General features: G+C 47.9%; 1 protein-coding gene across 1 annotated transcript; it reads right to left on the bottom strand.

Annotated features, from left to right (window-relative positions):
• Window positions 1–342: 342 nt before the first annotated feature.
• LOC148532581 (coxsackievirus and adenovirus receptor homolog) lies at window positions 343–26,135 on the bottom strand. Its single transcript, XM_088467729.1, has 7 exons — window positions 25,960–26,135; window positions 9,631–9,800; window positions 6,053–6,257; window positions 4,176–4,334; window positions 3,358–3,480; window positions 2,681–2,816; window positions 343–1,292 (listed from the first exon to the last, which is right to left on the bottom strand). The coding sequence occupies exons 1-7, from the start codon at window positions 26,006–26,008 to the stop codon at window positions 977–979; spliced, it is 1,158 nt and encodes a 385-aa protein (XP_088323855.1). The 5' UTR covers window positions 26,009–26,135; the 3' UTR covers window positions 343–976.

Raw genomic sequence — 26,135 nt, 5'->3', positions numbered from 1 at the left:
CTGGACACTCCCCCAGAGAGATAAGTTTGGGGATGTGCCACAAGGCCACGCCCCTCCCCAAGGTCAGACATTCTTTTGGGGTACGAGCACGCATAGTCCCGAATAAAGGATTACACTTATTTTTGAGGTATGTGACTGTGCACATGTATACAGACATGGAAACACACACTAACAATACAGTCATAGCATGTATGCACACATCCATCCACTAAAACGTGTTACCGGAGCCGTAACTAGACTTTTTGGTGCCCCGTGCCAGAGAGAGCATTGGCGCCCCCCCCCCCCCCTATTTTTCAAATGGGGCCAAAACGCACCCGAAAAAGGGGCATGGCCTCATGGGGAAGGGCCAGGGAAAAGATGGGGAGGCCAGGAGATGCTGGGGATAAAATAAGAGGAAGCTACAAGCGAGAATGATAATAAACAGAAAACAGCGCCCCCCTGCCCGGCCGTGCCCTGTGCGGTGGCACAGGTCGCACTACCCTAGTTACGGCCCTGCGTGTTACTATGTATCTACATCAAAGGTTTAGTCTTTAAGATACTGTATTTACACTTGGGATTGGCCCAGTCTAGTTGTCATCGCCACTTTCCAATATATTAGTTACACACAACCTTTTTTATAACAAAAATTCACTGGAATTATTAAAACATCCCAATCCGGGTAAAAAATAGACAAAGACGCAGGGAAAGATGACGATTATGGAACTATAGCCAAGGCTTGTGTCATCCGTCCATAGGTCCATTCTACAGTTGTCCATTCTCCTGTCCGGCCTTGGAAAGAATTGTACTGTCCCAAGAAGAAGTCGTTGGACCCTCTTACACAGAATAACCACATGTCCATCATAACATAATATCAACACGGTAATAAACAATTTTCCATGAAATCCGCTGTACAGGCCCCAGATGCAGAGTAAGTAATGTTTATGTGTAGAGCAATGTTTTGAGGAACTCTAGAGATTAGCGTTGGGGATCTCCGTCGCTAAACGATGAAGCCATCTCGCGATTGTGCCGGCACCATTACCGGGACTCCCCCCACTCTCTGGATATTGTATGGGTGGTATTTCGTGACCTCTGGGACACTAAAGACCGGTTCTGGAGATGGTGAATAGCTCTCCACTTTGAGTTTAACAGGCTCGTTGCTGCTCAGGGATGAAGTTGGTGGGTCTTCTCTAGGTGCCGCATTGTAGACCCGTCTCAGAGAGTAGCTGATGTTGTGAGGTGTGTAGCCGGCGGCGGTGCGGATACTGCTGGCCCGGCTGTTGCTGTGACTTGGGGGAGGGGCCCCGACGTCCTCACTGTAAGCCATAAGGAGAGACAATGATTAAACGCAACACTCGCATCACATGGCAGCATGTACTCTGCATATATTATTTATACGCCTGTATGTGTCACCCCCAACCTGGTTAAAGCTGTGATTTTACGAGGCCATGATTGTGTCTAAAAAGGGTTCCTGCTTCTTTCCCATGGGCAGGGCTTCCTATGTACCTAACATTAGTGCGTCAGCAGTGCACCACCATGGTAATTAGCACCTGTGCTGTTTGGGTGTCTATCCGCTGGGTTCCGCTACTCCATTATACCTGCGCTCACACGGCGCATTTGCTCACAAAGATTCTGTAAAGCATAGAGGCAGAGCCATGGCTATATTTACTATATAGGCCGACTAAGTCATATGCAAGGGTAGAGCGAAGGGGCAGCTATGGGTCCCGGAAGCCCCCAATCCCTGTGAAGCCCCCGTTCTGCTCTCAAATGAGGAGAGGGCCTCTTACTAATACCCCTTTTACACTAAAGTCCCGGGTCTGACCCAGTATTTGGAGCATGATTTGAAACCGAGGCCAGACCCAGCGGAAAAAAAAACCTTCAGACCGCGGTGCCGACCCAGGTTATTCCCAGGTCGGCGCCATTCACACTACACACGGATGCAGTGGAACTGTTCTGCAAGCACTTGAAGATGATATCCTCTCCACGCGCCAGGAAATCCGAAACCCCCATGCTGTAAATGGGACCCGTGCAGGGTTACACTAGTAACTCCCGTGTTAAACCCTGCAAGATACCCGGGTTGTATTGCCTGGTACTCGACCTGGGAATCCAATCTTGGCCCCTTTTACACCGAGCAGCAACCTGGGTTAACATGGTAATAACCCCGGTTTTAGCTGCGGTGTAAAAGGGGTATAACACTGCACGTTCTTATAGAATGCTGGCTTTAAGTAGCTCAAAGAGGATCATACACCATCATAAGTACAGGCTACATTTTAGCCATTTAAAAAGATCTTTGAATTTTTTATGGTTATATTTTAAATATATTTGTGCCGATAATTTAAATGGGCGTTTTTGTTTTAATAAGCCTTGCTATACGGGGAAAAAAGGAAGCAGTCCATAAAACAGGAGCAAGATCGCCATCTTGTGTCCACTATGCTTAGAGCAGGTTTATGTCCTCTTACAGTAAGAAAGTAAAGGGGATCTCCACCCCCAGAAAGCTGAACTCAGGGTTCTTTCTCCCAAGCAGATTCATTTATTTCCGTTGTCCTTAACTCAGATCTGCCATATAGATAGGGATGTATCTAATGCAAAAAACTTGAAATGTTCTGTTGTTGATAATGAAGTAGGTAAAATTCCTCTGGAAAATAGATTTTTCCTTATCCACTTTAAAAATTCTAATTGCTCCAGTTATTATGTCACCACTCACCGGATATCGTTTGCCATCTCTTTCTCGTAGCGCCTCTTGTTGCAGCAGCAGATCAGGCACCAGATGAGGAGGAGGAGAAGAAGTAGGAGAAGCAGAGCACCGAAAACTGCCCCGATGATTATCCCAGTGCGGTTAGCTGACCCAGAGAGAAGAGACAATGGTCACCATCACTTATACACCAGATATCCAGCAGGGAAACATTCATTGATTATACAGGTAACTGCGTAGAACAGATTATAGTATATAGATTTCATTTTTATAATATGTTGATTACATAAATGATAAGTTAGTAAAACATGGTCAGTGTCAGTAAAGTGGTTTTAACTTATTGGCAAACCAATGACAAAATGTAGTTGTCTTGTCCAGGGGGATATTTGTCAAATCTTGGAGAGAGATAAATAGCACCAACCAATCAGCTACTGACTGTCATTTTCCAAAAACAGCCTGTAAATTGACAGTTAGGAGATGATTGGTTGGTACTTTATCTCTCTCCACTTTATCTCTCTCCAAGGTTTGATAAATCTCCCTCCTGTCAAAAAGCAGGGATCACATTGGACCACAATTTTGGGTGGAGTCCTCCTTGGGAGATATCCGAAAGCAAAATATTGTGACTCTCCCTGAAATTTGGGGTACATAGAAGCTCTGATTAGGTGACGGCGTACATTACTTCTTCTTACCTGAAGATACGGAGAGTTCTGCAACGCAGGTCCCGCTGCCCACCTTGTTGCCCACTGTACACTGGTACGCTCCCGCATACGCATCAGAGATATTCCTGATCAGGAGATCTCCAGTAAGACTGGCTGTATAAACACATGAAGAGAGTAAGCTCCAGGGCGGACTCTGGTCCCGCAGTGTCTAATACATAACTCAGGTCAGATGGCATAATGAGTGTTGTACCCAGCGAGGAAGACATTAGACCATAAGATAACTTAGCTGGACACTTAGGAGCAAAGCATCATGGGAAATAGCAAAGTTTCCTCTACTAGTACATACTGTCCAGATTTGCAGTCCTCAAAAGGTTCATGGTTAACTATAAATGGGTGTGAGCTTTACTACCAACATAAATGCCTAAAGTTACTTAAAGCTCAATAAGTCAAAAAGGAACTCATTATCTCTACTCCCAATGCTCCTGCCCTGTCCCTGGCCTATTTTCCTTCAAAGGTGGACAATATCCTGGCCACCATGCCCACCGTCTTGGTGTCATCATGAAAAGGCCCCACCACGAGCAGGTCCCCCAGTCTAGAAAGCGGCCCATCATTCAATGGTATCACACACAAGAACGGCCAAATCAGAGGAGACCCTCTCATTCACCCCTCACGTCCAACAAGAGACTCTGCACATGAGTTGCAAATTTTCAGTAGTGACCTCACTAGTATCTAAATATAGGTGATGACATCATTACCCACCAAATATGATGATATATGTTATACCATGTTTTACATACATAAAGTACTATACTCGCTCCTCACTCAGATCTCTGATAAAAGCCACCTACCCATATTCAGAACCGGGGTCGCCGGGTTGGGGGTTCCCGCGATCTTCTCCCACTTAAAAGACAGAGGCGGAGTTCCATCATCCGATTTACATTTCAGAGTCACATCTTGTCCTTTGGTTTGTTCTCCTTCTATCCAGCAGCGAGGGTGAGAGGGCATCACTAAATCCAGGGGGACAGGTTGTTATTAATGAGAGACTAAGAAGCACTCGTTGTAAAATAAAAACTACATTGTGTGTAACGTCATCTATTTAACTGTAGTTACACGCACAGAGATCTGATCATATACACAGTATCATATACACAGTATCAGTCAGGATTGGCAGAACTACTGTGGATTCAGGGGGTGCAGCCGTTACGGGGCTCGGCGGTGTGGGACACCTGGCAATGGCTGGTTACCTCTCAGACGCACAGAGTATAAAATGTATTGAACGTTCCTGGACGGTGGTGGTTAGTCAGACAAACAGAGATGTGGCCGTGTGTTATGGGAGCATTGTGGACATGTCACATAACTTGCTGCAATCTCAGAGGCCTGATCACTCACATTGGAGGCCATTCTCAGACAGAGATTCTGCACCTAGATTGTTGCGTCTATAGATGGACAAAGTGGACATCCCAGTCCCTTGCACAGTCAGACGCAGGGCTGTACACCAGGGAAGGACTTATCCTAGCAAAAGCACAAAGTCGCCGACGAAAACTGTGGCAAAGGACGCACACAGGGATGCGGCTGAATCCATCTTGGAATCCGGCCCATATTGTAGAATGAATGATGGAGGTGGTAGCGAAATACGGGAGAGGCAAAAAAAATTGGAGAAATGACAGGAAATGATTAGTTACATTTACCGTCACCCCTTAGGCTGCCCACAAGCTGCACAAAATGTGGCAACCACCAACTGATTGATTGTATATTGTGATGGAAGCACTGGAGAAGTGTGGAATGGCTTCTATATCTGTCCCAGATTCCTGTCCTAAGTGTTTTAAAAACCCCAGAAGTCTGTTGGACAAAGCAGACTAGAAAGGTCGGCTTTTGTGAAAAGCCGGAATGGGTCCTGGGAGTGTGGATGTGAGGAGAGGGAGGGCTCCATCCACAGGCCACTCCGGGTGTTGGGCCTTTCAGCCTGGTAGCAGGTCATTAGGGCTTGCACCTGGAAATGACTGTGTTAAGCTAGGTTTACTTGTGGCTGAGTGTCTCATACCTGGGAGAGCAGGCCCGCAGGTTAGCTTGCTCTGAGACACTGTTTGCTACAAACCAGAAGGTACTGTGGATGTGAGCTTAATTAGTGTTCGGTTAGTGAGGGAATTTTACTGTCTAGTTAGAGCCCAGACGGGCTAGGGTTTATTTTATGTTTTGTTTATTTGATTATTGGTGTTGCAAATAAAAACTGGCGCCGACGAGCTTGCACGAAAACCCATGACTGGAGTGCTGTTTCCTGGCTGCTGCGCGTAAGAAGGTGTCCATCTACCCCAGGAGAGGGACCCCTACCCCGATCATATCACAATATGGTACCGAATGATGATTGTTTGCAGCCTGAGAACGGCCTGGAACGCTCGGTTTGGCTTACTAAGCTGTCAGATACTCCCAGACGGTCGTTCAGCAGCTTCAGGCTGTGAATGGAGGTCGCCTCCCTTACATCATCATGTGTGCGGAGACGCTAACTCTATTGGACAGTCAGCACCCACCACTGTCTGCGTCTGCTGCAGAGCATGGCCAGCACAGCCGTCCTAACATCCTATTAAACAACGTGTTATGTTTTTTTTTTTTTTAAAACGATGTCAAGATTAAAAACGGTTGTCCATGCGTTATGTTATGTGACGCTGCTAGTGGGGTCTATGCCATGAGTGTCCTATACTGCTATAGCTGCATCGTACATATATTATACCTTGGACAATTATTGTGGCTTTCCTAGAGTCCAAGCCAGGGTTCTTCTTCACTTTACATTGGAAAGTTCCGGTGTCTCTGACATCCAGCGAGCCGATGGTAATGGAGGCGTCGCCCTGGCTGGGATCGGTAGCCGTGAACGATATGCGGCTCATCAGGCCGGGAGGGCCTTTGGGGACAATAGCGTTGTCCATAAAGGTGAGGATCTGGGGAGGAAGAAGAGGAAATGTACTGAGAGACTTCAGGCGTCTGAACTGTCTAAAGGGGTCCTCCGCCTTCACGTGACGTTGATCTGTTGACTTGTACGTGTCCGCCTGCAACTTTTAAACGACAAGCTTGTAAATCAGACAGATAAAGGCCTCAGGGAACATTCGCAGACAAGGGTTCTATGAACATTTATGAAAATCAGCAAATTCTGTAAATGGCAATTTTGCAAGGATGCAAATACAGGGCCTGATTCAGCCTGGATCGCAGTTGCTAATACGCACGTAATCGGCCGATTGTTGCGTACTGCGTATACATCGCAGTGTGCTTGCGCGAACCGGCCACTGCCATTGGGACTCCAATCGCTGTGACTATGCAGACCCTTCGCAGAGTGATTGACAGGAAGCGGGTGATGACAGGGGGGGTGGTCGGCGAAATGCAGGCGTGCCAGGGCAGTTGTGAATACCTGTCTAAAGAACTGTGAAATGTATCCTTATCCTCACATGCTGCGCGATGTTGCCATGGCCGCGTTACTGAAAAGAAGGGTCACAGTAGGACAGTGCCCTAAAATCGAGACTGTCCCACCTAAATCAGGACAAATGGCAACCTAAATGTAATAGTATCTCCCATTGTGGTCATGTTATGTCGAACCTTATTCATACCCCTTTCACACAGAAAAACAAATTATCCTTTTTCGGTGTGAAAAGGTCAACCTGGGTCGGAGTCCCGGCAATTTTGACCCAGGTTGATCCTTTCACACAGAACGAATGCCCTCCCTCGTTGATCAGCAAATTGCCGGATAGAAATGCTTGACTCGGTAATTTGCTTCTCTGTGTGAAAAGGGGGGTCAGGCTGGAACCGGCAAAAACGACCGGCACTCAACTGCCAGGTAAAAGCCGGGTTTTAGGGACATTCCTGTCTGAAAGGGGTATCAGAGACCCGAAAATAATATTTGATGTCTCCTGTATTTACTCTCTGTGTAATTATTAATGAATGTTTCTACTTCTCACTTGCTGAATCACATTTACCTTAGTCGGATATTACACTGCTCAAAACAGACACAACGCAACCACCGTGGCCCTGGTGCTTTCACACAGCGTCACACCCTCCTATGTCACATTAGGCTGGAGTACTCTGTTTCACATTGTATTATTTTTATTATGATTAATAATCTTCTCTTTGACTTCAATAATATCCATACAATACTAGACCATAGCATTGGGCTGATTCAATTAGCGGTGAGATTTGGGACCTGCAGACTGTGACGCCTGGGTTTCTGAGTGCAAATACTGTAGTTATGCTAATAAAAGCGTCACTCGCAGATCCAGATTATTACCTAGGACAAAAAAATGGGGTCACATTGCCGCAAGGTTACTACGGAACCTTGTTGTTCATTAATTCGGCACTAATAGGTGAGACAGCCCTACTCCATTGAGCTGACAATCTAATATGAGAGAAGAAGGGACAATACTTGTTATATACAGCCAACAGTTCCGAAAACAAGGGAGGGGAAAAAGGAAATCACCGGTTCACTGTGATGATGTGAAACACACAACTATCCCTACTGTCACTGTGAGGAGCACTGCTAAACAATGATAGGAGCAATACAGGGACAGACGTGGGTTATTTGTAAACAGAGGGCCTGATTCAGAGCCGGATGCTCTGACAGAGCGCTTGCTCTGAATCAGGGCCGGTCTTTTTTTTTTTTAGAACGGCCTCCTGGCCGCTCGCATAGCTGTCGGTGACCACCCACAGCTATAGCGAGCGGCCATGATGATGGTCGTGATGGTCACGACCATCGGGCTTGCGACGAGACCCTTGTGGTAGGGTCTCGTGGCCGCAAGCCCCAGAGAGATTTCGGCTCTAACAGAGCCGGAATCTCTCCACTGACATCACTTGTGATGTCAGTGGGGCCGGTCCCAAACGGTAGGCGTTCTCATGGGAACGCTTCCGTTTGGGCAGCCACCTCCCCGGCCCGCCCACCAAAGGGGGCGTGCTGTCACTCAACATCGACAGCACGCCCCCTTTGGTGCAAGACCCGGAGTGACGGATTGCCCGTCGCTATCCGGGTCTCGCGCATGCACACGATGGAGCTGGCTGGTGGTAATATCCCTGTTAATGCGATGCGTAGTACATCCTGCCCTTAGTGATAGTAGTCAGCGACTACACCCACCATGGACTGATGTGTTAATCATTTAGAAAACGAGAGATGGGGACAATGGTCAAGATGCAAAGTAATGAGTATTATTGATTACAGCGAGGTTGATTCAGTTACCCACCAGCAGGCGGCGGAGTGGCTCTCGGCGGCTTTGCAGGAAGCACCTCGCTAGCCAGTTAGTGCTCACAGCCCGTGAAGGTGCAAGTAGAAATCAGGTTACCATAAACTGCGCCTATGTGTGAAGCACAAGCTTGCGTGCAATTGAATCTGCCCCTATGTATAAAAGTTCCACTCTAAAAAAAAAAAAATGGCTCCCACAAGTGCATATTGGCCTGACTCTCCTGGACCCACAATGGGATCCTACCATCAAAGCAAATATATTTATGTTCTGGATGAAAACGGAGCATGTTAAAGGCACATTGTACATGAAAGAGAATTACAGTCAGGTGTACTGTAGACTAGGGACGGCCATCGACCATCGATGATTCATAATCCTCGATGGTTTATGGCTGATGTTGAATGCTTTTGCCATCGATTGGGAATAACCAGATAGTTTACCTTCATTGATATCTAAGCATAACCGAATGTTTTCTTTTTTTTTACAAGGTGCCGGGACTTGGAACATAGCTCTGCAAAGCGGCCCCCCCCCCCAGTTTTGATTGGCCCACGGGCCAGTCAGTCACAAAACAGATGACCATCGGTTGGTGAAACCATCGACGTTCATCCATTGAATAGTTTCTTGCTATTTTGCCATCAGTGGTAACACCACCGATGGCCATCCCTAGTATAGACGTTTGGCGAGATGATAGCGAGCAGGCTAAGTACATCATCCTTGCCAGAGGGAACTTCTCCCAGAAGCCCCAACTGACTTGTTTATAATTATTCCCTGGTCTTAGATAAGTATTGCCATGGCTATAGGATGATGTGAGTGATTTAAGGCAGAGATTACACTAAATTGGCACATTTTGGAGCAGTCAATACCAGGCCCTATAGTCGTGTATATGGTACATATACTAAAGTAACGTCCCATAGCAAATGGAGAAATTTTACTCGTAGCATGTCTTCTCCGCAAGCAAGAAGACAGTTTAAAAATACATTCTATAAATATTAGCCAGGGTTCGGATAGTATCACTAAAAACGTAAGAGTGGGGATCAAAACAGTCAAGATGGCGACCTGAAGGAAATGATGGACAAAGAGATGTTTTATGGACACCCACCACTTTGTCCAGTGCCGTGCTGTCCGGGTTCATCTGTGCCCACTCGATGTCCAGGTTCCCCGTCTCGGTGGGTTCCAGGGTATACGTACATCCCAGGGTTACGGATTCCCCTTTGGCTTTGGTAATGCTCTCGGTGCTGGGCTCCCTGATGGTAACAGCCGTCAGCAACGCTGCAAGAGAGGCAGAGAAGGCAAAATGAGGCGGAGAAACGCGTTGGGTACATTAGCATGGTGCCACACCTATCTCTTGCATTCATGATGTCAATCACTTTTGTTTTTGTTATTGCTCAGCTCTAACTTGACGGATGGAGATGATACAAAGTGCAGGTTATTTCTAGGAGTCTCCACCACACAATGATGCCGTGTTTATGGAAATCAGGGCCTGATTCAGACCCGGTCGCAAGCGCTGTGCCCTCGCAAGTGGGTCGATGGTGGGCCAGTGTGCATGCGCATGATGGAGCCAGCTCCGTCGTGCGCATGCACGAGACCTGGATAGCGACGGGCCCTCCTTCGCTCCGGGTCTCGCAACAAAGGCGGCGAGCTGTCGATGTTGAGTGACAGCTCGCTCTCTTTGGTGGGCGGGCCGGGGGAATGGCTGCCCAAACTGAGGCGTTTCCATGTGAATGCCTCCGTTTGGGGGCCAACCCACTGACATCACGAGTGATGTCAGTGGGAGAGATTTCGGCTCTGTTAGAGCCGAAATCTCTCTGGGGCTTGCAGCAACGAGACCCTACCACAAGGGTCTTGTCGCAAGCCCGATGGTCGTGATGGTCTTGACCATCGCGACCATCTTCCTGGCCGCTCGCTATAGCTGTGGGTGGTCACCTACAGCTATGTGAGCGATCAGGAGTCCGCTCTGAAAAACAAGGACGGCCCTGATTCAGAGCGAGCGCTCTGTCAGAGCGTCCGGCTCTGAATCAGGGCCTCAGTTCAGTAGTTTTTGCACCAACTTGGACCAAACAGACAGACACAACGTTCTTATTATATTAGTATACTGTTGATGACATGTTAAAGAAATATCATTTCACTTAAGTAATATTCCCTAAGTAAGTACATGAAATGATGGCAAAACACATGGACTATTCCCTTTTATACTGATACGTTATACATCTAAATCTGAATTTTAACATGATCGTTTAAGTCAATTTCAACAACTAATAGACAAAGATCTGAGACATATTTACATCAACACAAACAGCCAATGACCTGCTCAGGGGCAGTTTAAGAGGGGAGGGGGGGGCCTGTGTGCAGCGGCAGCCTCTGTGCTAGCCCCCTCCTTTCCGGCAGGGCAGTAGACTCTGACTTTATGTCAGAGTCTACTGCACTTTCCCAGGTCTCCAGGAACATGGTGCCCACACTATGTTCCAGGAGACTTCTTTACTGCACATGTGCAAATCTCCGGGAAAATGGCCGCTGCACCATCTTCCCTGTGATTTCTTTCTACAGTGCCGACCGACACGGGACTCCGGACAGGCAAGTATATTTGTATGGGTGCAGGGTGTGTGGTGTAGACCCCACTAGACCCAGGGGCCCGTGTGCATCACATACACTGCACCCATTATAGGTACGCCAATGGGCCTGCTGTACTTAACTAAATAAGGGCCTGATTCAGCAAGGAACGCAGTTGCTAATGCGCACGCAATTGGCCGAACGTTGTGTAGTGCACATGCATATGCATCGCAGTGCGCGGGCGCAAACTAGCCACTGCGATCGGGACTGCGATCGCAGTGACTGCGCAGATTCATTGCAGAGTGATTGACAGGAAGTGCCGTTTCTGGGTGGTAATGGGGGGGTTGCGAATGCAGGCGTGCCAGTGCGTTTCAATGGCGTTGCAGGGGCATGCATAAACTATCCACTGCGATGCCCTACGTAGCCTGAGGACTGATAGCGTGCGATGAAGTTAGCAATTGTACGTGAGGCTGCGATGGTACTCCATTGTACCGATGGTTCTCAGACTTGCTAAACATTACGGATGTGTGTAAGGTAAAGTGGGCGTCTTATGTAGTGCTGTGGTGTATTAGCATACTATCACAGTGAGACTGTGTGCGTAATCTCTATTGCATTTGCATCTGCGTTCCTTGCTGAATCAGGCCCTAAGTTCAGTATGCTTTCTCTCCCCGGCTGCACTGCGCATGTGCCAAGTTAGATTACAGACGGTGAGGACTTGGACGCAGTGTGATTGACAGCCAGCGAGTGTTTGTGGGAGGTTACAGGGAGCGTCAAGGCAAATGCAGGCGCATCGAGACTGTTTTGCTGACCTGCAAATGTGAATTAGCACGCAGTGGTAAAGGTCCTGGCAGCTTACTTACGATGGACATTCTGAGCGACCATGGGGAGTCAGCCTCTCTGTGCCTGCTGAGAAGCATCTCCTTCCTAAAATGTCACCCTGCTGCAAAAGAGTGAAAGAAAGTACAATGGGCGAGTAGTGGGTCTGCCGGAACCAAGTAGCAGCTGAGCACCGGGTGGCTCTCTCGGCTGCGGATGCCGTTCCAAGTGCCCTGTAAGCCAAATACAGGTTCCACAGGGCAGCACCGCTCACCCACCCCTAGTTTCAGCCCTGGCATGGACCAACTTTTGTGTGTAAGCAAAAAGTCTCAATTTTACCTTTAACTCTACATCAGGACCCAAAGGAATCTATGCTGATTGGGCCAGACAGGTCTAGGTCATCAAAGGATCTCAAACCTCGAGCAGTGTTGTGCTGCAGATGTCCAAACTCCCCGGTCTTTATCCCGGTCTTATTAGCCGACCACAAATGTAGACAATGGCTTCAAACTTTAACTACCAATTATCCCAACATGAAACTGAAATATTCAGCGGCTACTTGAGACTGACAACTACAGACACAGGGCTTACTCAATACTATCCACGTGAGGGCCATTATCCAGCCCCACCTTCCTCGGGTTCTCCTGCCCAGAACATCTCAGATGATGGTGGGGGGGGGGTGACTGATGCCTGTGTAATGATGAATACGTACACAGGAATGTCAGATGCACAAACCACTCACGTCTCAGCCCTACAGAACCGGTATGTCTAATGTTGATCTTCCGCACACTCACACCCCTCTCTCACTGCAGCGCACATCTCACCTGGGATGAGTTTCACCCAGATACACAGTGAGGGAGGGAGGGGAACTCTGTGGCATCAGCACCTGCTGCACAATACCAGTTTCTGTCAGGCGTGGACACTGCTTTCAGGGTAAATAGTAAATACTGTACATAGCTCTGTCTGAACCTGGAAGTACATTTCACCTGTAGAACAGGAGAACAAAGTGTGTAGTTTCTAGCCTCATAAATTACTGCGCTTATGTCAAATCCAACCCTTGAGTCACATCTGTACTTAGAAAGTCACTCTGCCATCCACACCCAACTCCTGCCACTGGCAACAGTAAGACTTTCACAGACGTTCCCTGCGCATCCCAATCAAGCCTGCCTGTATGCCGGTCCTATATATGTACAGCAAATTAGGGTTTTACATAGTTATTGTAGCATGCTGTAACCTGCTGAAACCAGCAGAGGGCAGGATACTAATAACATTTAAGGGATACAGGGTCTGATTCAGAGCCGGACGCTATTTGTGCTCGCTCGTTCAGAAAAAGGGGCTGGCTATTTAAATTAACCGTTCGCTCTTTGCGGTCTGTTGACGCCTCCATGTCTGAACGAGCAAACAAAACATGCGGTCGTTATTTTGAAATAAACGCCCCCTGGCCGCTCGCATCCTACGTCATCTCCACTATTTATTAGATTAATCAAGTACATCGAACGGCGTCTGAACTGCTCGCTATTCTTGTGGTTGGTTTTTCCTACCGCAATCATGCGATCAGTTCTGACTAAAAGACAACCAAGTGACGTGGTCAATGACGCTGCTTTATTAATTATGCACACCCTTAAAACGCCAGTTTTGACCTTTTGGCACGCCTGCGTTCGGATCACCACTCCCCGTTTTCAAGCACCTTCCCCTGTTACCACCCACATACGCCTCCTCCTGTCACTCAAATTAGCAGGCATTCGCTATTTTGCAAGCACACGATTTCTGGCCGCACTGACTGGTTCGCGCATGTGTACTAAAACCCATACACATGCGCAAATGTGCGAACATCGCTCAGAACGAACGAGCGGCCGCTTACGAGCGGCTCTGAATGAGACCCACATTTCACAAGTGCTGAAAAAGGATTATATTGCCCCTCTATGCCCACATGGAGAGTAATTGATGACGTCAGGGTGCATTCAGTGAAGGGCATCTAGATGCTACCGTGAATTAGTTATAAAGATTGGTCACCAGTCCCATATTATTGCTATTGCACCTCTTACAATGCAATGTAAGACGACTGTTATTATTGTAGAATGCATCCTTGGATCCACCATTAAAAAATGGTGTCTCCAGGGCGCAAGCAGGCACGAGTATAGATGCGTGTAATTCTGCATTCATGCACATGTACTGTATGTGACTTACTTTGTGGGCAAATTTTGGGGGGGATTTTGTTACATATGTTACGTTCTACTGGCTTTTGCCCTACTGACTACACCGTTTCCTTACCTTTATATTGTCTGACACTTTGCGGCATATTTTATCGAAATAATTTTGCAGGAAACTGCCCCAAAAACAGGGAGATGCTCACAAATAAGAAGTATCCCCAGAATATATATTGGGGGTATTGCAGCAGCCCCCTTGTTTTTCTAAATTGCGAAATTTACCAAGCTCCAGAATGTATGGCCTGATCCGGATCCCTTCCCAGCTGGCCCTGACTGGCGGACACGCAGCCCCAATGTCACGCATGTGTATTATTTGGCATGCCAAGCTCGTGCCTGGGACTAAAGTGATTGTGTAAAATCAATACTTTTATCAGTACTGTGATAGAAGCACTGGAAAAGTTTGGAATGGCTTCTATGTGTGTCCCAGATTCCTGTCATATGTATTTTAACCCCCAGGAAAAGTCTGTATTACAAACAGATTTGAGTGTCGGCTTTTGGTAAAAGACAGAGAATGGGTCCTGGGGGTGTGGATGTGAGAGAGAAGGGAGGGCTCCATCCACAGGGCCGTTTCAGGTGTTAGGCCTTTCACCCTGAGAGCAGGCTAATTAGGGATTACAACTGAAAGTGGCTCAATATAGCTGTGTAAGAGTTTGGATGCAGTGTCTCACACACCCTGGGGAGAACAGACACTAAGGTTTGTTCAGAGACACTGTGACCTTCTGAAAGTGCTGTGTTTGTGGTGAGGTAGTAGGCCTTACCACTTGTAGAGAGGAAATTACCTGTCTAGTCAGTGCCCAGACGGGATAGGATTTATTTTATGTTTGGTTTATTTGACTATTGGTGTTGCACAATAAAAACTGGTGCCGACCAGGTTGCACGAAAACCCATGGCTGGAGTGCTGTTTCCTGGCTGCTGTGTGTAAGGAGGTGTCCATCTACCCCAGGAGAGGGTCCCCTACCCCAATCATATCACAGTACTTACTGCCGTGATAAACTGTGATTATTTATATTTAACAGGAAAAACTTAAGAATATTGTAAAATATACCACTATGTAACTTAGAGGTCCCTTTCCTAGAATATATCACCATTCCTTCCGTATTCTGGGCCTGATTCAGACCCACTCGCGAGCGGCTGTCCGCTCGCAAGTGGGTCGATGTTCTGGACTGAGCATGCGCACGACGGAGGGAGCTCCGTCGTGCGCATGCGCCAGACGCGACGAGCGAAGGAAAGTCCTTCGCTCGTTGTGTCTGATCAAAGGGGGCGTGCTGTCGATGTTGATTGACAGCACGCCCCCTTTGGTAGGCGTGCCTCCCTGACGGGGCGTTCCCACGGGAACGCCTCCCGTCAGAAGCCGGCCCACTAGTGATGTCAGTGGGAGTGATTTTGGCTCTGATAGAGCCAAAATCACTCCGGAGCTTGCGGTTGAAAACCTCAACCGCAGGCTCCGGCTCGCAGTTTCGATGGTCGCGATGGTCACGACCATCGCGGCCATCAAAATGCACGCTCGTATAGCCTGTGGGTGGTGACCCACAGCTATACGAGCGTCCAGGAGGACGCTATATTTTCATGGAGGCCGGCCCTCATTCAGAGCGTGCGCTCTGCTCAGAGCGTACGGCTCTGAATGAGGGCCTCTGCTTCTGTAAGATACCACACTCCCACTCCTCATTGGTTTTTTCTAAAATCGCTACAGATTTTTTCTTAAGGTGCCCATCCACTAGCAGACATGAAAACGACTGCACGATTACGACATTATAATCATGCAGTCGTTAGTCAGTCTGTGATGAGCCTGCACTGAACGAGCTGTCGTTCAGTGCAGGCTCATCAATCATCAGCAAACATGCTGAACCTGACGTTATCGTCAGACTGTCCGGCATGTTTGCACGATGATAGATGTCTAAACGACCAGCGGGCACGCGCATCGCTGGTCGTTTTAGACATTTTTGCAAACGATTGAACGATTGTTATCGTTCTATCGCTCAACTTAATCGTCTAGTGGATGGGCACCTTTACCCCTCCTGAGTATCAGCCCTGTTATAAATCCTTGTATCATTTGCAAAAACTCCACCTATCACAAACTTCTTTTATTCAAAACCAAAGATTTTCAGTCCCTTCATTTATGATCCACACTTATCACCGCAATCTAACAAAAAAACTGAACTCTGGCAGGGAATGCTGGGATATGTAGTTGCACAGCAGCTGGAGTGCCGCACCTTACCTATCCCTGTGATAGTGTTACCTAGTTGGAAGCTGTTTTCATCCACCTGACAAAAAAACACATGCCTGCTAGCAGTCACCACTGAATGACTTATTCATCTATGTATGTTATATATGGGCACACGTGTGCCACGTAATCTATTATCACATTCCCGATGGCGACATCGGTCTACAACTTGGCATGGAAACACACCTAGTCCATTGTTTCCCTACGGTAATCTCTGGAATTAAGTAGGCTTAGATTGTACAGTATTTATTTAAAATAACATTTTTCTTTACGTGCTCAGTACAAATGTATACGACCTAAAATGGAAATGGGAGGAATAAAAACTTACAGGTACGCAACCGCTCCCGACGAGTGATATGTATGATATAAGCGTTCTTCCTGAATGTCGTATGCTCGCCATCCATTGCTGCATCCATAATTGCTCGTCAGTAGCGTTCCCTTCTGTCAGTGCCTGAGGCTGCTGGGAGATCGCCAGATAGGATAAAAGGAGGCGGTTTGCCAATGTTTACAATAAGACCGTTTGGGCAGAGATGGATTAAGGGGCTGTCTTGTGCTGGGTACACACTTGCCAATGTGTACCCGGACGATATGTCGGCCCGGTCGGCCGACATATCGTACCTCGGGTACACATTGAGCGATGTAATGAAAGATGTAAGATCCCTCGTTCTGTCCTTCATTACCTGCAACGGAGCCGCATGCGATATAGGCCCTCATTCAGAGCCACTCGCTAGCGGCAGTACGCTCATTCCGAGCGATGTTCGCACATCTGCGCATGCGTACGGTTTTTAGTACGCATGCGCGAACCAGTCAGTGCGGCTGAAAATCGTTGGTACGCAATATAGCGAGTGCCTGATATTTTGAGTGACAGAATGAGGCGTATGTGGGTGGTAACAGGGGAAGGTGCTTGAAAACGGGGAGTGGAGATCAGAACGCAGGCGTGCTTAAAGGTCAAAATGGGCGTTTTATGGGTGTGCATAATTAATACAGCAGCGTCATTGACCACGTCACTTGGTTTTTTTTAACTCAGAACTGCTCGCAAAATAGCGGTTGAAAAAACCAACCACAAGAATAGCGAGCAGTTCATATCCTGTTCGATGTACTCGATTAATCTAATAAATAGCGGACATGACGTATGGTGCGAGCGGCCAGGGGGCGTTTTTATCAAATAAACGAGCGTATGTTTTGCTCGCTCGTTCAGACTTAGAGGTGTGAACAGACTGCAATGTGCGAACGGATCATTTGAATAGCCACCCCTTGTTTTTGAACGAACGAACGCAAATAGCGAACGGCTCTGAATGAGGGCCATAGTCTGGTTGGCAGTGCAGCACGGCCGACCGCATGATATCACATGTGACCGCAGGAGCACGCAGATAGTCCATACGCTCTATGCGATCCGCACTATCTATCGTTCCGATCCGCGTCGGACCAGAACGATAGATCGTTCAATGGATCGCATAGTGTGTTCCCGGCTTTAGTCGGAGGCAAGCCCAAATGCGGATGGAACCCGTGGATACCTGCAAACTGCACGCATCGCACCACAGACTGGGATTGAAACTGCGGGTGGCTCAATCTATCCGTTAACGGATCACTCTTTTCGTGAAGTGGGCATTTCTGGGCGGCAACCGGGTGGACACCATGCGATCGCTCCGAACTGATCCTTTACATGGGAGTGTCGTGGGTGCATCGTAGGGATGGACATCGGAAGCCAATGGTTAGCAACCATCGATGTTTACGATTCGATGGAAGTACTTTTTCCAGCAAATAGCAGGAATTCGATGGATGCCAGCCGTCAGATGCAGCTTTCCGATGGCTGACTGTGGGGAGAGCACACACCGGTTGCTATGCGATGGCTAGTTATCATCGCAGTTCTGGATTTGATGTTGGGCATCCGATGTCCATCCCTAACGTACAGATGGATACTCACATTAGCATAAGGTAGTGAACAGGCTGCAGCATGCGTGCGGAAGAGTGACCGCCGTTGCCGCCTACTCTGACCTCATGCTGCTCTAGGCAACAGGATACGTTCGGCATCCTGGCGGCATCCGATGCTTACATTACCGGCACCGGAATCCCGATGCCAATCAGAATCCTGTAGCCGGCATCACGACCGCCAAGATACCGAAGGTAAGTATCGAGGTTTGGGGTAGGGTTAGGCACTATGGGGAGGGTTAGGTTTAGGGTGCCGGATGGTTACTTTAGGGTTAAGTACCAGGGAGGGAGAGGGGCAGGGTTAGCATACCGACCAACAAGTGTCGTATGCTAACCCTGCCGGGATTGTGACCGCTGGGATCCCGAGCACCAGCATCCCATACCCAACCCCTTGGTTGTGTTGGATGAGGAGCACTCTGCACTGCCTCAATACACAAAGGAGCAGAGCCGGAGGTCTCTAGGACCCGCTGTGCCTCAGCAGGAGGCCTGACCTCCGACATGTGCTACTGCTCATGCGCACCCTGCTGGCGCGTCTCTCCTCCTTAGTGTTCCATGCTTATGGACGTGGCCTCTGAGACTCCCAGCATTAGCCAGCTATACAGAGTGCTACAAGTACCCTGCACCATCATGGCTTGTGTAGGAGGATAGTGCCACTAACTACCAGAGTGTATACCATCTTACCACCCGGTGCTCTAAAATGCCCAGCAACCCCCTTACTCTCCCTGCTGCATACAATACCTAGGTACAACTTTAACCCTTTCTTTACATGCCACTTGTTACTCTACTTAAACCTAAAACTTGGTTAAGAAATTCCACGTGTGGACCAACCACCACCTGCACCTCTGCTGCACAAATCACTTACCATCCTGTACACCCAGGGCCCAGTGTACTGCCTTTGCTGTATATATTCACATTAACTCTGCTATTAGGTTACGGACGCAGCGTCCTACACCCGGTCACCCTGCTATTAGGTTACAGACCCAGCGTCCTACACCCGGTCACTCTGCTATTAGGTTACAGACCCAGCGTCCTACACCCGGTCACTCTGCCATTAGGTTACAGACCCAGCGTCCTACACCCGGTCACTCTGCTATTAGGTTACAGACCCAGCGTCCTACACCCGGTCACTCTGCTATTAGGTTACAGACCCAGCATCCTACACCCGGTCACTCTGCCGTTAGGTTACAGACCCAGCGTCCTACACCCGGTCACTCTGCTATTAGGTTACAGACCCAGCGTCCTACACCCGGTCACCCTGCTATTAGGTTACAGACCCAGCGTCCTACACCCGGTCACCCTGCTATTAGGTTACAGGCCCAGCATCCTACACCCGGTCACTCTGCTATTAGGTTACAGACCCAGCGTCCTACACCCTGTCACCCTGCTATTAGGTTACAGACCCAGCGTCCTACACCCGGTCACTCTGCTATTACATTAGGTTACAGACCCAGCATCCTACACCCGGTCACTCTGCTATTAGGTTACGGACCCAGCGTCCTACACCCGGTCACCCTGCTATTAGGTTACAGACCCAGCGTCCTACACCAGGTCACCCTGCTATTAGGTTACAGACCCAGCGTCCTACACCCGGTCACTCTGCTATTAGGTTACAGACCCAGCGTCCTACACCCGGTCACTCTGCTATTAGGTTACAGACCCAGCGTCCTACACCCGGTCACTCTGCTATTAGGTTACAGACCCAACATCCTACACCCGGTCACTCTGCTATTAGGTTACAGACCCAACGTCCTACACCCGGTCACTCTGCTATTAGGTTACAGACCCAGCGTCCTACACCCGGTCACTCTGCTATTAGGTTACAGACCCAGCGTCCTACACCCGGTCACTCTGCTATTAGGTTACAGACCCAGCATCCTACACCCGGTCACTCTGCTATTTACACCCTGTCACCCTGCTATTAGGTTACAGACCCAGCGTCCTACACCCGGTCACTCTGCTATTACAGTGGGTTACAGACCCAGCGTCCTACACCCGGTCACTCTGCTATTACAGTGGGTTACAGACCCAGCGTCCTACACCCGGTCACTCTGCTATTACAGTGGGTTACAGACCCAGCGTCCTACACCCGATATCGTCATGCTGGGCAGTATGTTCAGGCGATGACAAATGCCGACAACGACCAGCGGGAACGTGCATCGCTGGTCGTTGCCAGCATATCCACTGCATGATTAATGAACAATAACGATATTGTTATCGTTAAATCATCCATTTATATCGTGTAGTGGATATGCGCCATAAGTCTGATTTCTTTTTTTTCAACACCTCATATCTCAGCCAATGGAGATTTATGTTAGATAAATGGGCATTAAGGGGCCCGCAGGGTATAAGGTCATACTTGTCTATTCTCACAAAAGGTATGGCAAACTACTGAATTTCGGGGATACCTCCTCGTCTTCCGGGAGCGCAGGGGACCCGGTCGGATCCTGCCCACTTCGCTGCGAAGTGCATTAGTATGACCGCACCTATGCTGCGCCTTGCCACAATTCGCAATATCTTTTAATGTATAGGGTGAAATGGAAATAAACCCTATAGGCTCCCGTCCCCACCGGCAATAGCGCTTTTCTGCCTTTCCATAAAGCGGTCCCTATTATATATCTCTCTGCTGATAAGTGGAACCTTCACCTGCTTTTCTCACAGAGGATAAATAGAAACTAAAGAACTGGTCAGGCAGCTTAGAGAAATGTGAGGAATCTCAGACCGTGCTTTCAGTACAACGATTTCAATCCTATATGCAAAAAGTTGCATTCAAAAATATCCCCAGGTGGTGAATTTGAACGGCAGCGTAGCATCCAGAATTTTAGATATCTGACAAGTTGCTTTTATTAAGGGGCCAAAACATTGATTCATCCTGCGTGGCTTGTGTCAGCCAGTGAGATCTTCACCTATAGCCGCATGGTAGAGCTATTTCCCCTTCTTGTTAGGGACCTGGAAGTGACATGAGTGAGGGCAGTAGTGCAGTTTATGCCCATGAAGGCCAGCTAAACAAGTAAGTTGTCCCCATTACAACAAGAAAGTTGTCCCCTCGTGGGCTCGCTGCGCTCGCCACGCTTCGGGCTCAGTGGCTCGTTATGCTCGCCACATGGTTATATTCCCCCTCTATGCCCACTTGGATGGTAGGGAATGACGCTGGACATGGCTGATGACATCTGGGTCCTCTCCGTGAAGGGGATTTAGACACTACCATAGCCGCATATGGACCTAGGCATTACCTGTGGCTTGTGATGTGGTGTTTTCTATTGTAGATTTCAAAGTAAGCCAAACTTTTTTTTTTTTTTTAACAAAGCTGATTTACTCCAATTGAAGGGAGTACTTTCCCAGTCAGTAGTACTCACACTGGTGCTGTGCTAGTACTTTCCCAGTATGTAATGTGCTGTCTGACGCTGTACTAATCTAATATGTGGTAGAAATGCATCACACATTGGTACTACAATTGGCTTTAATATTGTACCAAGCAATTGTAGTACTGTCTCTGGAAGCATTAATCAGGTTGGCTATAGTATCATCTCAAGCAGTGGTACTCCCATAGTAACCTATCAAGCAGCGGTACTCCCATTGATGGTAGTACTGTCAAAGGAAGCATTAATCACATTGGTTATAGTATCATCTCAAGTAGTGGTACTCCCAGTGGTGGTAGTACTCTCCCAAGAACCATTAATCACGTTGGTTACGGCGCCCATGCTGCGCCTTGCCACAATTCGCAATATCTTTTAATGTGTAGGGTGAAATGGAAAAAAACCCTATAGGCTCCCGTCCCCACCGGCAGTAACGCAATAGCGCTTTTCTGCCTTTCCATAATGCGGCCCCTATTATATACCTCTCTGCTGATAAGTGGAACCTTCACCTGCTTATCTCACAGAGGATAAATAGAAACTAAAGAACTGGTCAGGCAGCTTAGAGAAATGTGAGGAATCTCAGACTGTGCTTTCCGTACAAAGATTTAAATCCTATATTCAAAAAGTTGCAGTCAAAAATATCCCCAGGTGGTGAATTTGAACGGCAGCGTAGCATCCATAACCCATGCATTTGAAGTTTAAGAGAGGAGTGACCCGTGTATCATCTCAAGCAGCGGTACTGTCCCAGGAAGCCTTCATCACATTGGTTATAGTATTGTTCCAAGCAGTGGTACTCCCAATGGTTGTGGTACTGTCCCAGGAAGCTTTAGTTACATTGGTTACAGTATTGTCCCAAGCAGTGGTACTCCCAATGGTTGTGGTACTGTCCCAGGAAGCTTTAGTTACATTGGTTACAGTATTGTCCCCAGCAGTGGTACTCCCAATGGTTGTGGTACTGTCCCAGGAAGCATTAGTTACATTGATTACAGTATTGTCCCAAGCAGTGGTACTACCAATGGTTGTGGTACTGTCCCAGGAAGCATTAGTTACATTGAATACAGTATTGTCCCAAGCAGTGGTACTCCCAATGGTTGTGGTACTGTCCCAGGAAGCATTAGTTACATTGATTACAGTATTGTCCCAAGCAGTGGTACTCCCAATGGTTGTGGTACTGTCCCAGGAAGCATTAGTTACATTGATTACAGTATTGTCCCAAGCAGTGGTACTCCCAATGGTTGTGGTACTGTCCCAGGAAGCATTAGTTACATTGATTACAGTATTGTCCCAAGCAGTGGTACTACCAATGGTTGTGGTACTGTCCCAGGAAGCATTAGTTACATTGAATACAGTATTGTCCCAAGCAGTGGTACTCTCAATGGTTGTGGTACTGTCCCAGGAAGCATTAGTTACATTGATTACAGTATTGTCCCAAGCAGTGGTACTCCCAATGGTTGTGGTACTGTCCCAGAAAGCATTAGTTACATTGGTTACAGTATTGTCCCAAGCAGTGGTACTCCCAATGGTTGTGGTACTGTCCCAGGAAGCATTAGTTACATTGATTACAGTATTGTCCCAAGCAGTGGTACTCCCAATGGTTGTGGTACTGTCCCAGGAAGCATTAGTTACATTGATTACAGTATTGTCCCAAGCAGTGGTACTACCAATGGTTGTGGTACTGTCCCAGGAAGCATTAGTTACATTGAATACAGTATTGTCCCAAGCAGTGGTACTCTCAATGGTTGTGGTACTGTCCCAGGAAGCATTAGTTACATTGATTACAGTATTGTCCCAAGCAGTGGTACTCCCAATGGTTGTGGTACTGTCCCAGAAAGCATTAGTTACATTGGTTACAGTATTGTCCCAAGCAGTGGTACTCCCAATGGTTGTGGTACTGTCCCAGGAAGCTTTAGTTACATTGATCACAGTATTGTCCCAAGCAGTGGTACTACAAATGACTGGAGTACTGTCCAATTAAACATTCATCACATTGGTTACCGTATTGTACCAAGCAGTGGTACTCTCAATGGTTGTTGCAATGTCCCAGGAAGTATTAGTTACAATAGTTACAGTGGTACTCCCAATGGCTGGAGCACTGTCTCAGGAATCATTCATCACATGGTTATAGTATTGATCCGAGCAGTGGTACTCCCAATGGCTGGAGTACTATCCTAGGAACCATTAGCTACATTGGTTACAGTATTATCCTGTGCAGTGTTACTCCCAATGTACTATCCCAAAAAGCATTACCCACATCATCATGTTCTTTTCATTTTTACATGTGTCTTACAGTGTGAAAGCTACGTTATGCTGCCTTAGGCCCTAATTCAGAGGCGCTCGCTATTTGCAAGTGCTCGCTCTGAATCAGGGTGGGCCGTTTTTTTTTTTTTTCACCGGTCTCCAGACCGCTTGCTAAGCTGTGGATGACCACCCACAGCTTTAGCGAGCGACCATCGGGCTTGCCATGAGACCCTTGTGTTAGGGTCTTGTCCACCGCAAGCCACAGTGAACTTCCTGCACTAATAGAGCAGGAAGTTCACTACTGACATCACGTGTGATGTCAGTAGGGCCGCCCACAAAAGGCAGGTGTTCCTAAGGGAACGCCTCCGTTTGTGCAGCCACCACCCTGCCCCAACCCGCCTACAAAACGGGGCGAGCTGTCGATCAACATCGACAGCCGTCCCATTTTGCTACGAGCCTCGAGCGAGTGAAGTTCTCACTCACTCCGGGGCTCGCGTAATCGCAGTGCCCGGCCATCGACCCGTTGCGAGTGGGTCTGAATCAGGCCCTTAGTCTGTCTGCCCATAGTCACTCACAAACCAGACCCCCAGCCTCTTATGTGACATCACTCATTTAGAGGCAAAAAATGCACATAAAATAATCAATAACACTCAGTGAAGGCAACACACACAGATATAACAAATGATTACCCCATACTAGCAACTTGTCTTCATACAGTACTGTGCCTGTACCTAGCATAGAAATATTACTCAGAACACTATTTGCTCTCACACCATGCTATGCCTATTTAGGAAGCAGTGATAGTAACCCCTTTCTCCGGCTTTTTCTTGTACCAGAGAGGGGTTATATTACCACTACTTCCTATTTAGATCACTGGTTAATCCTGTATTTTGACATATTACTGTGTCCCTACAGCCGGCTATGGGGACTGCAAAGTTTGTGCAATTTAACAGTTAGCGTCACTTTCCGCTGCTAGGTAGCGCCGGGTAGGTTACCTATACATAGCAATGGGGACATGCCAGGAAAGGCTTTGCATGGTCACCACCGGGTCAAACTAGTGTGATGCCCGTGTATATGCATTTTACAATGACACTTCTCAGGCAGCGATAGGCTGCTGGTGAAGGAGGCAATAACCCTTGCAGAGGTGCGGGCTTTTCACCATAAGGAGCCCCGGATTGCTAAATAGCGTCTATGCTAAAATATGTATTGTAGCAAAAAAACGACGATACAGATATTCAGTTAAATAAATGGACCCCTAAATACAGATGTGTCCTTTCTTACTGTTGCTACAGTCGCACCAAATAGCCCCTCTCGGCGCACCAGGCCCCATGTGGCTGCGCTGAGTGTTTTTTTCGCGCAGGATGTGCGTCTCTTTCCTATAATAAACTCAGAAGTGACGACTACATTGCTAGCATACACTGATCAGTGCGTTGTGTGACATTTGTACATTTGTGTGCGAATGGGTCTGAATCTGTGTAAGAAGCGCTACGATACAGCGGCCGGGGCTTTTTCTCACGCCAAGTTCCGTTGAGCTTCATCTGCGACTATATACGTGTGTAAAACTAATTCTTGTGTGGGTAAAGTCGCAGCCCAACGTCTCTAGTGCACTGTGAGCGGTTTATCACTGCAACTGCGATCACGGAGCCTGTCAGACGCACTGGGTGTCAGACGCAGCTTGCTGTACAGACAACCAGTAAGTGAGGACACAACCGGACTGAGCACCGGTAATGTAGCATGTACAATAGTAAATACTGACAAATTGTAAAATTATTCTGGCAACTATGATGTTTTAGTGGCTACAACTGACCAAAGCTTACAGTCTGACGGAGGCGGTTAATCATTAGGGCAAGAGGTAAACAATCTGTCTTTCTTCAGCTGCTGTGGAACTACAAGACCCAGTATGGCAGCCAGAAACTGATGAAATGCCTGAGCCCGGCAGGCATGCTAGAGCTTGTAGTTCCACAAACAGTCAGCGATCCACATTACTCTGCTTTTGAGATAGGAAATCTGTCACCTAAGCTACACCTGTCTCCCTGTCACCTGTCTGTGACATTCACGGAGATTGTAAAATGACAGAACTATGAGATACGCTCCATAAAGTCATTAAAGTGGGCACTCACCTGGCATAAATCCCAGCAATATCAGCAATGCCACCCAAGGGTCACCCATTGTGGTCCCAGCGGGGGTCGGATGGTTCCAGTCCGCCCTCTGATTTCCTGCTGATCCGTGTGTGTGTGTATGTCTGTGTGGTTAGACCTCACCTGTGGAGTCTCATGCACAGCACAGAAGCTGCAGA

The sequence above is a fragment of the Taudactylus pleione genome, unplaced genomic scaffold (assembly GCF_031769625.1).
Source record: "Taudactylus pleione unplaced genomic scaffold, aTauple2 ptg000073l, whole genome shotgun sequence".
NCBI lineage: Eukaryota > Metazoa > Chordata > Amphibia > Anura > Myobatrachidae > Taudactylus > Taudactylus pleione.
Note: the sequence above shows the minus strand (reverse complement) of the source record. Positions and strands in the feature narration are given on the sequence as shown.

Excerpts from the sequence above, each read along its gene's own strand:
- LOC148532581 (XM_088467729.1), bottom strand. The coding sequence starts at position 26,008 with ATGGGTGACCCTTGGGTGGCATTGCTGATATTGCTGGGATTTATGCCA. Across the intron at positions 6,258-9,630 it reads GCACGGCACTGGACAAAGTG|ATCCTCACCTTTATGGACAA; the intron begins GTGGGTGTCCAT and ends CTTCCTCCCCAG. Across the intron at positions 2,817-3,357 it reads AGAACTCTCCGTATCTTCAG|CTAACCGCACTGGGATAATC; the intron begins GTAAGAAGAAGT and ends TCTCTGGGTCAG.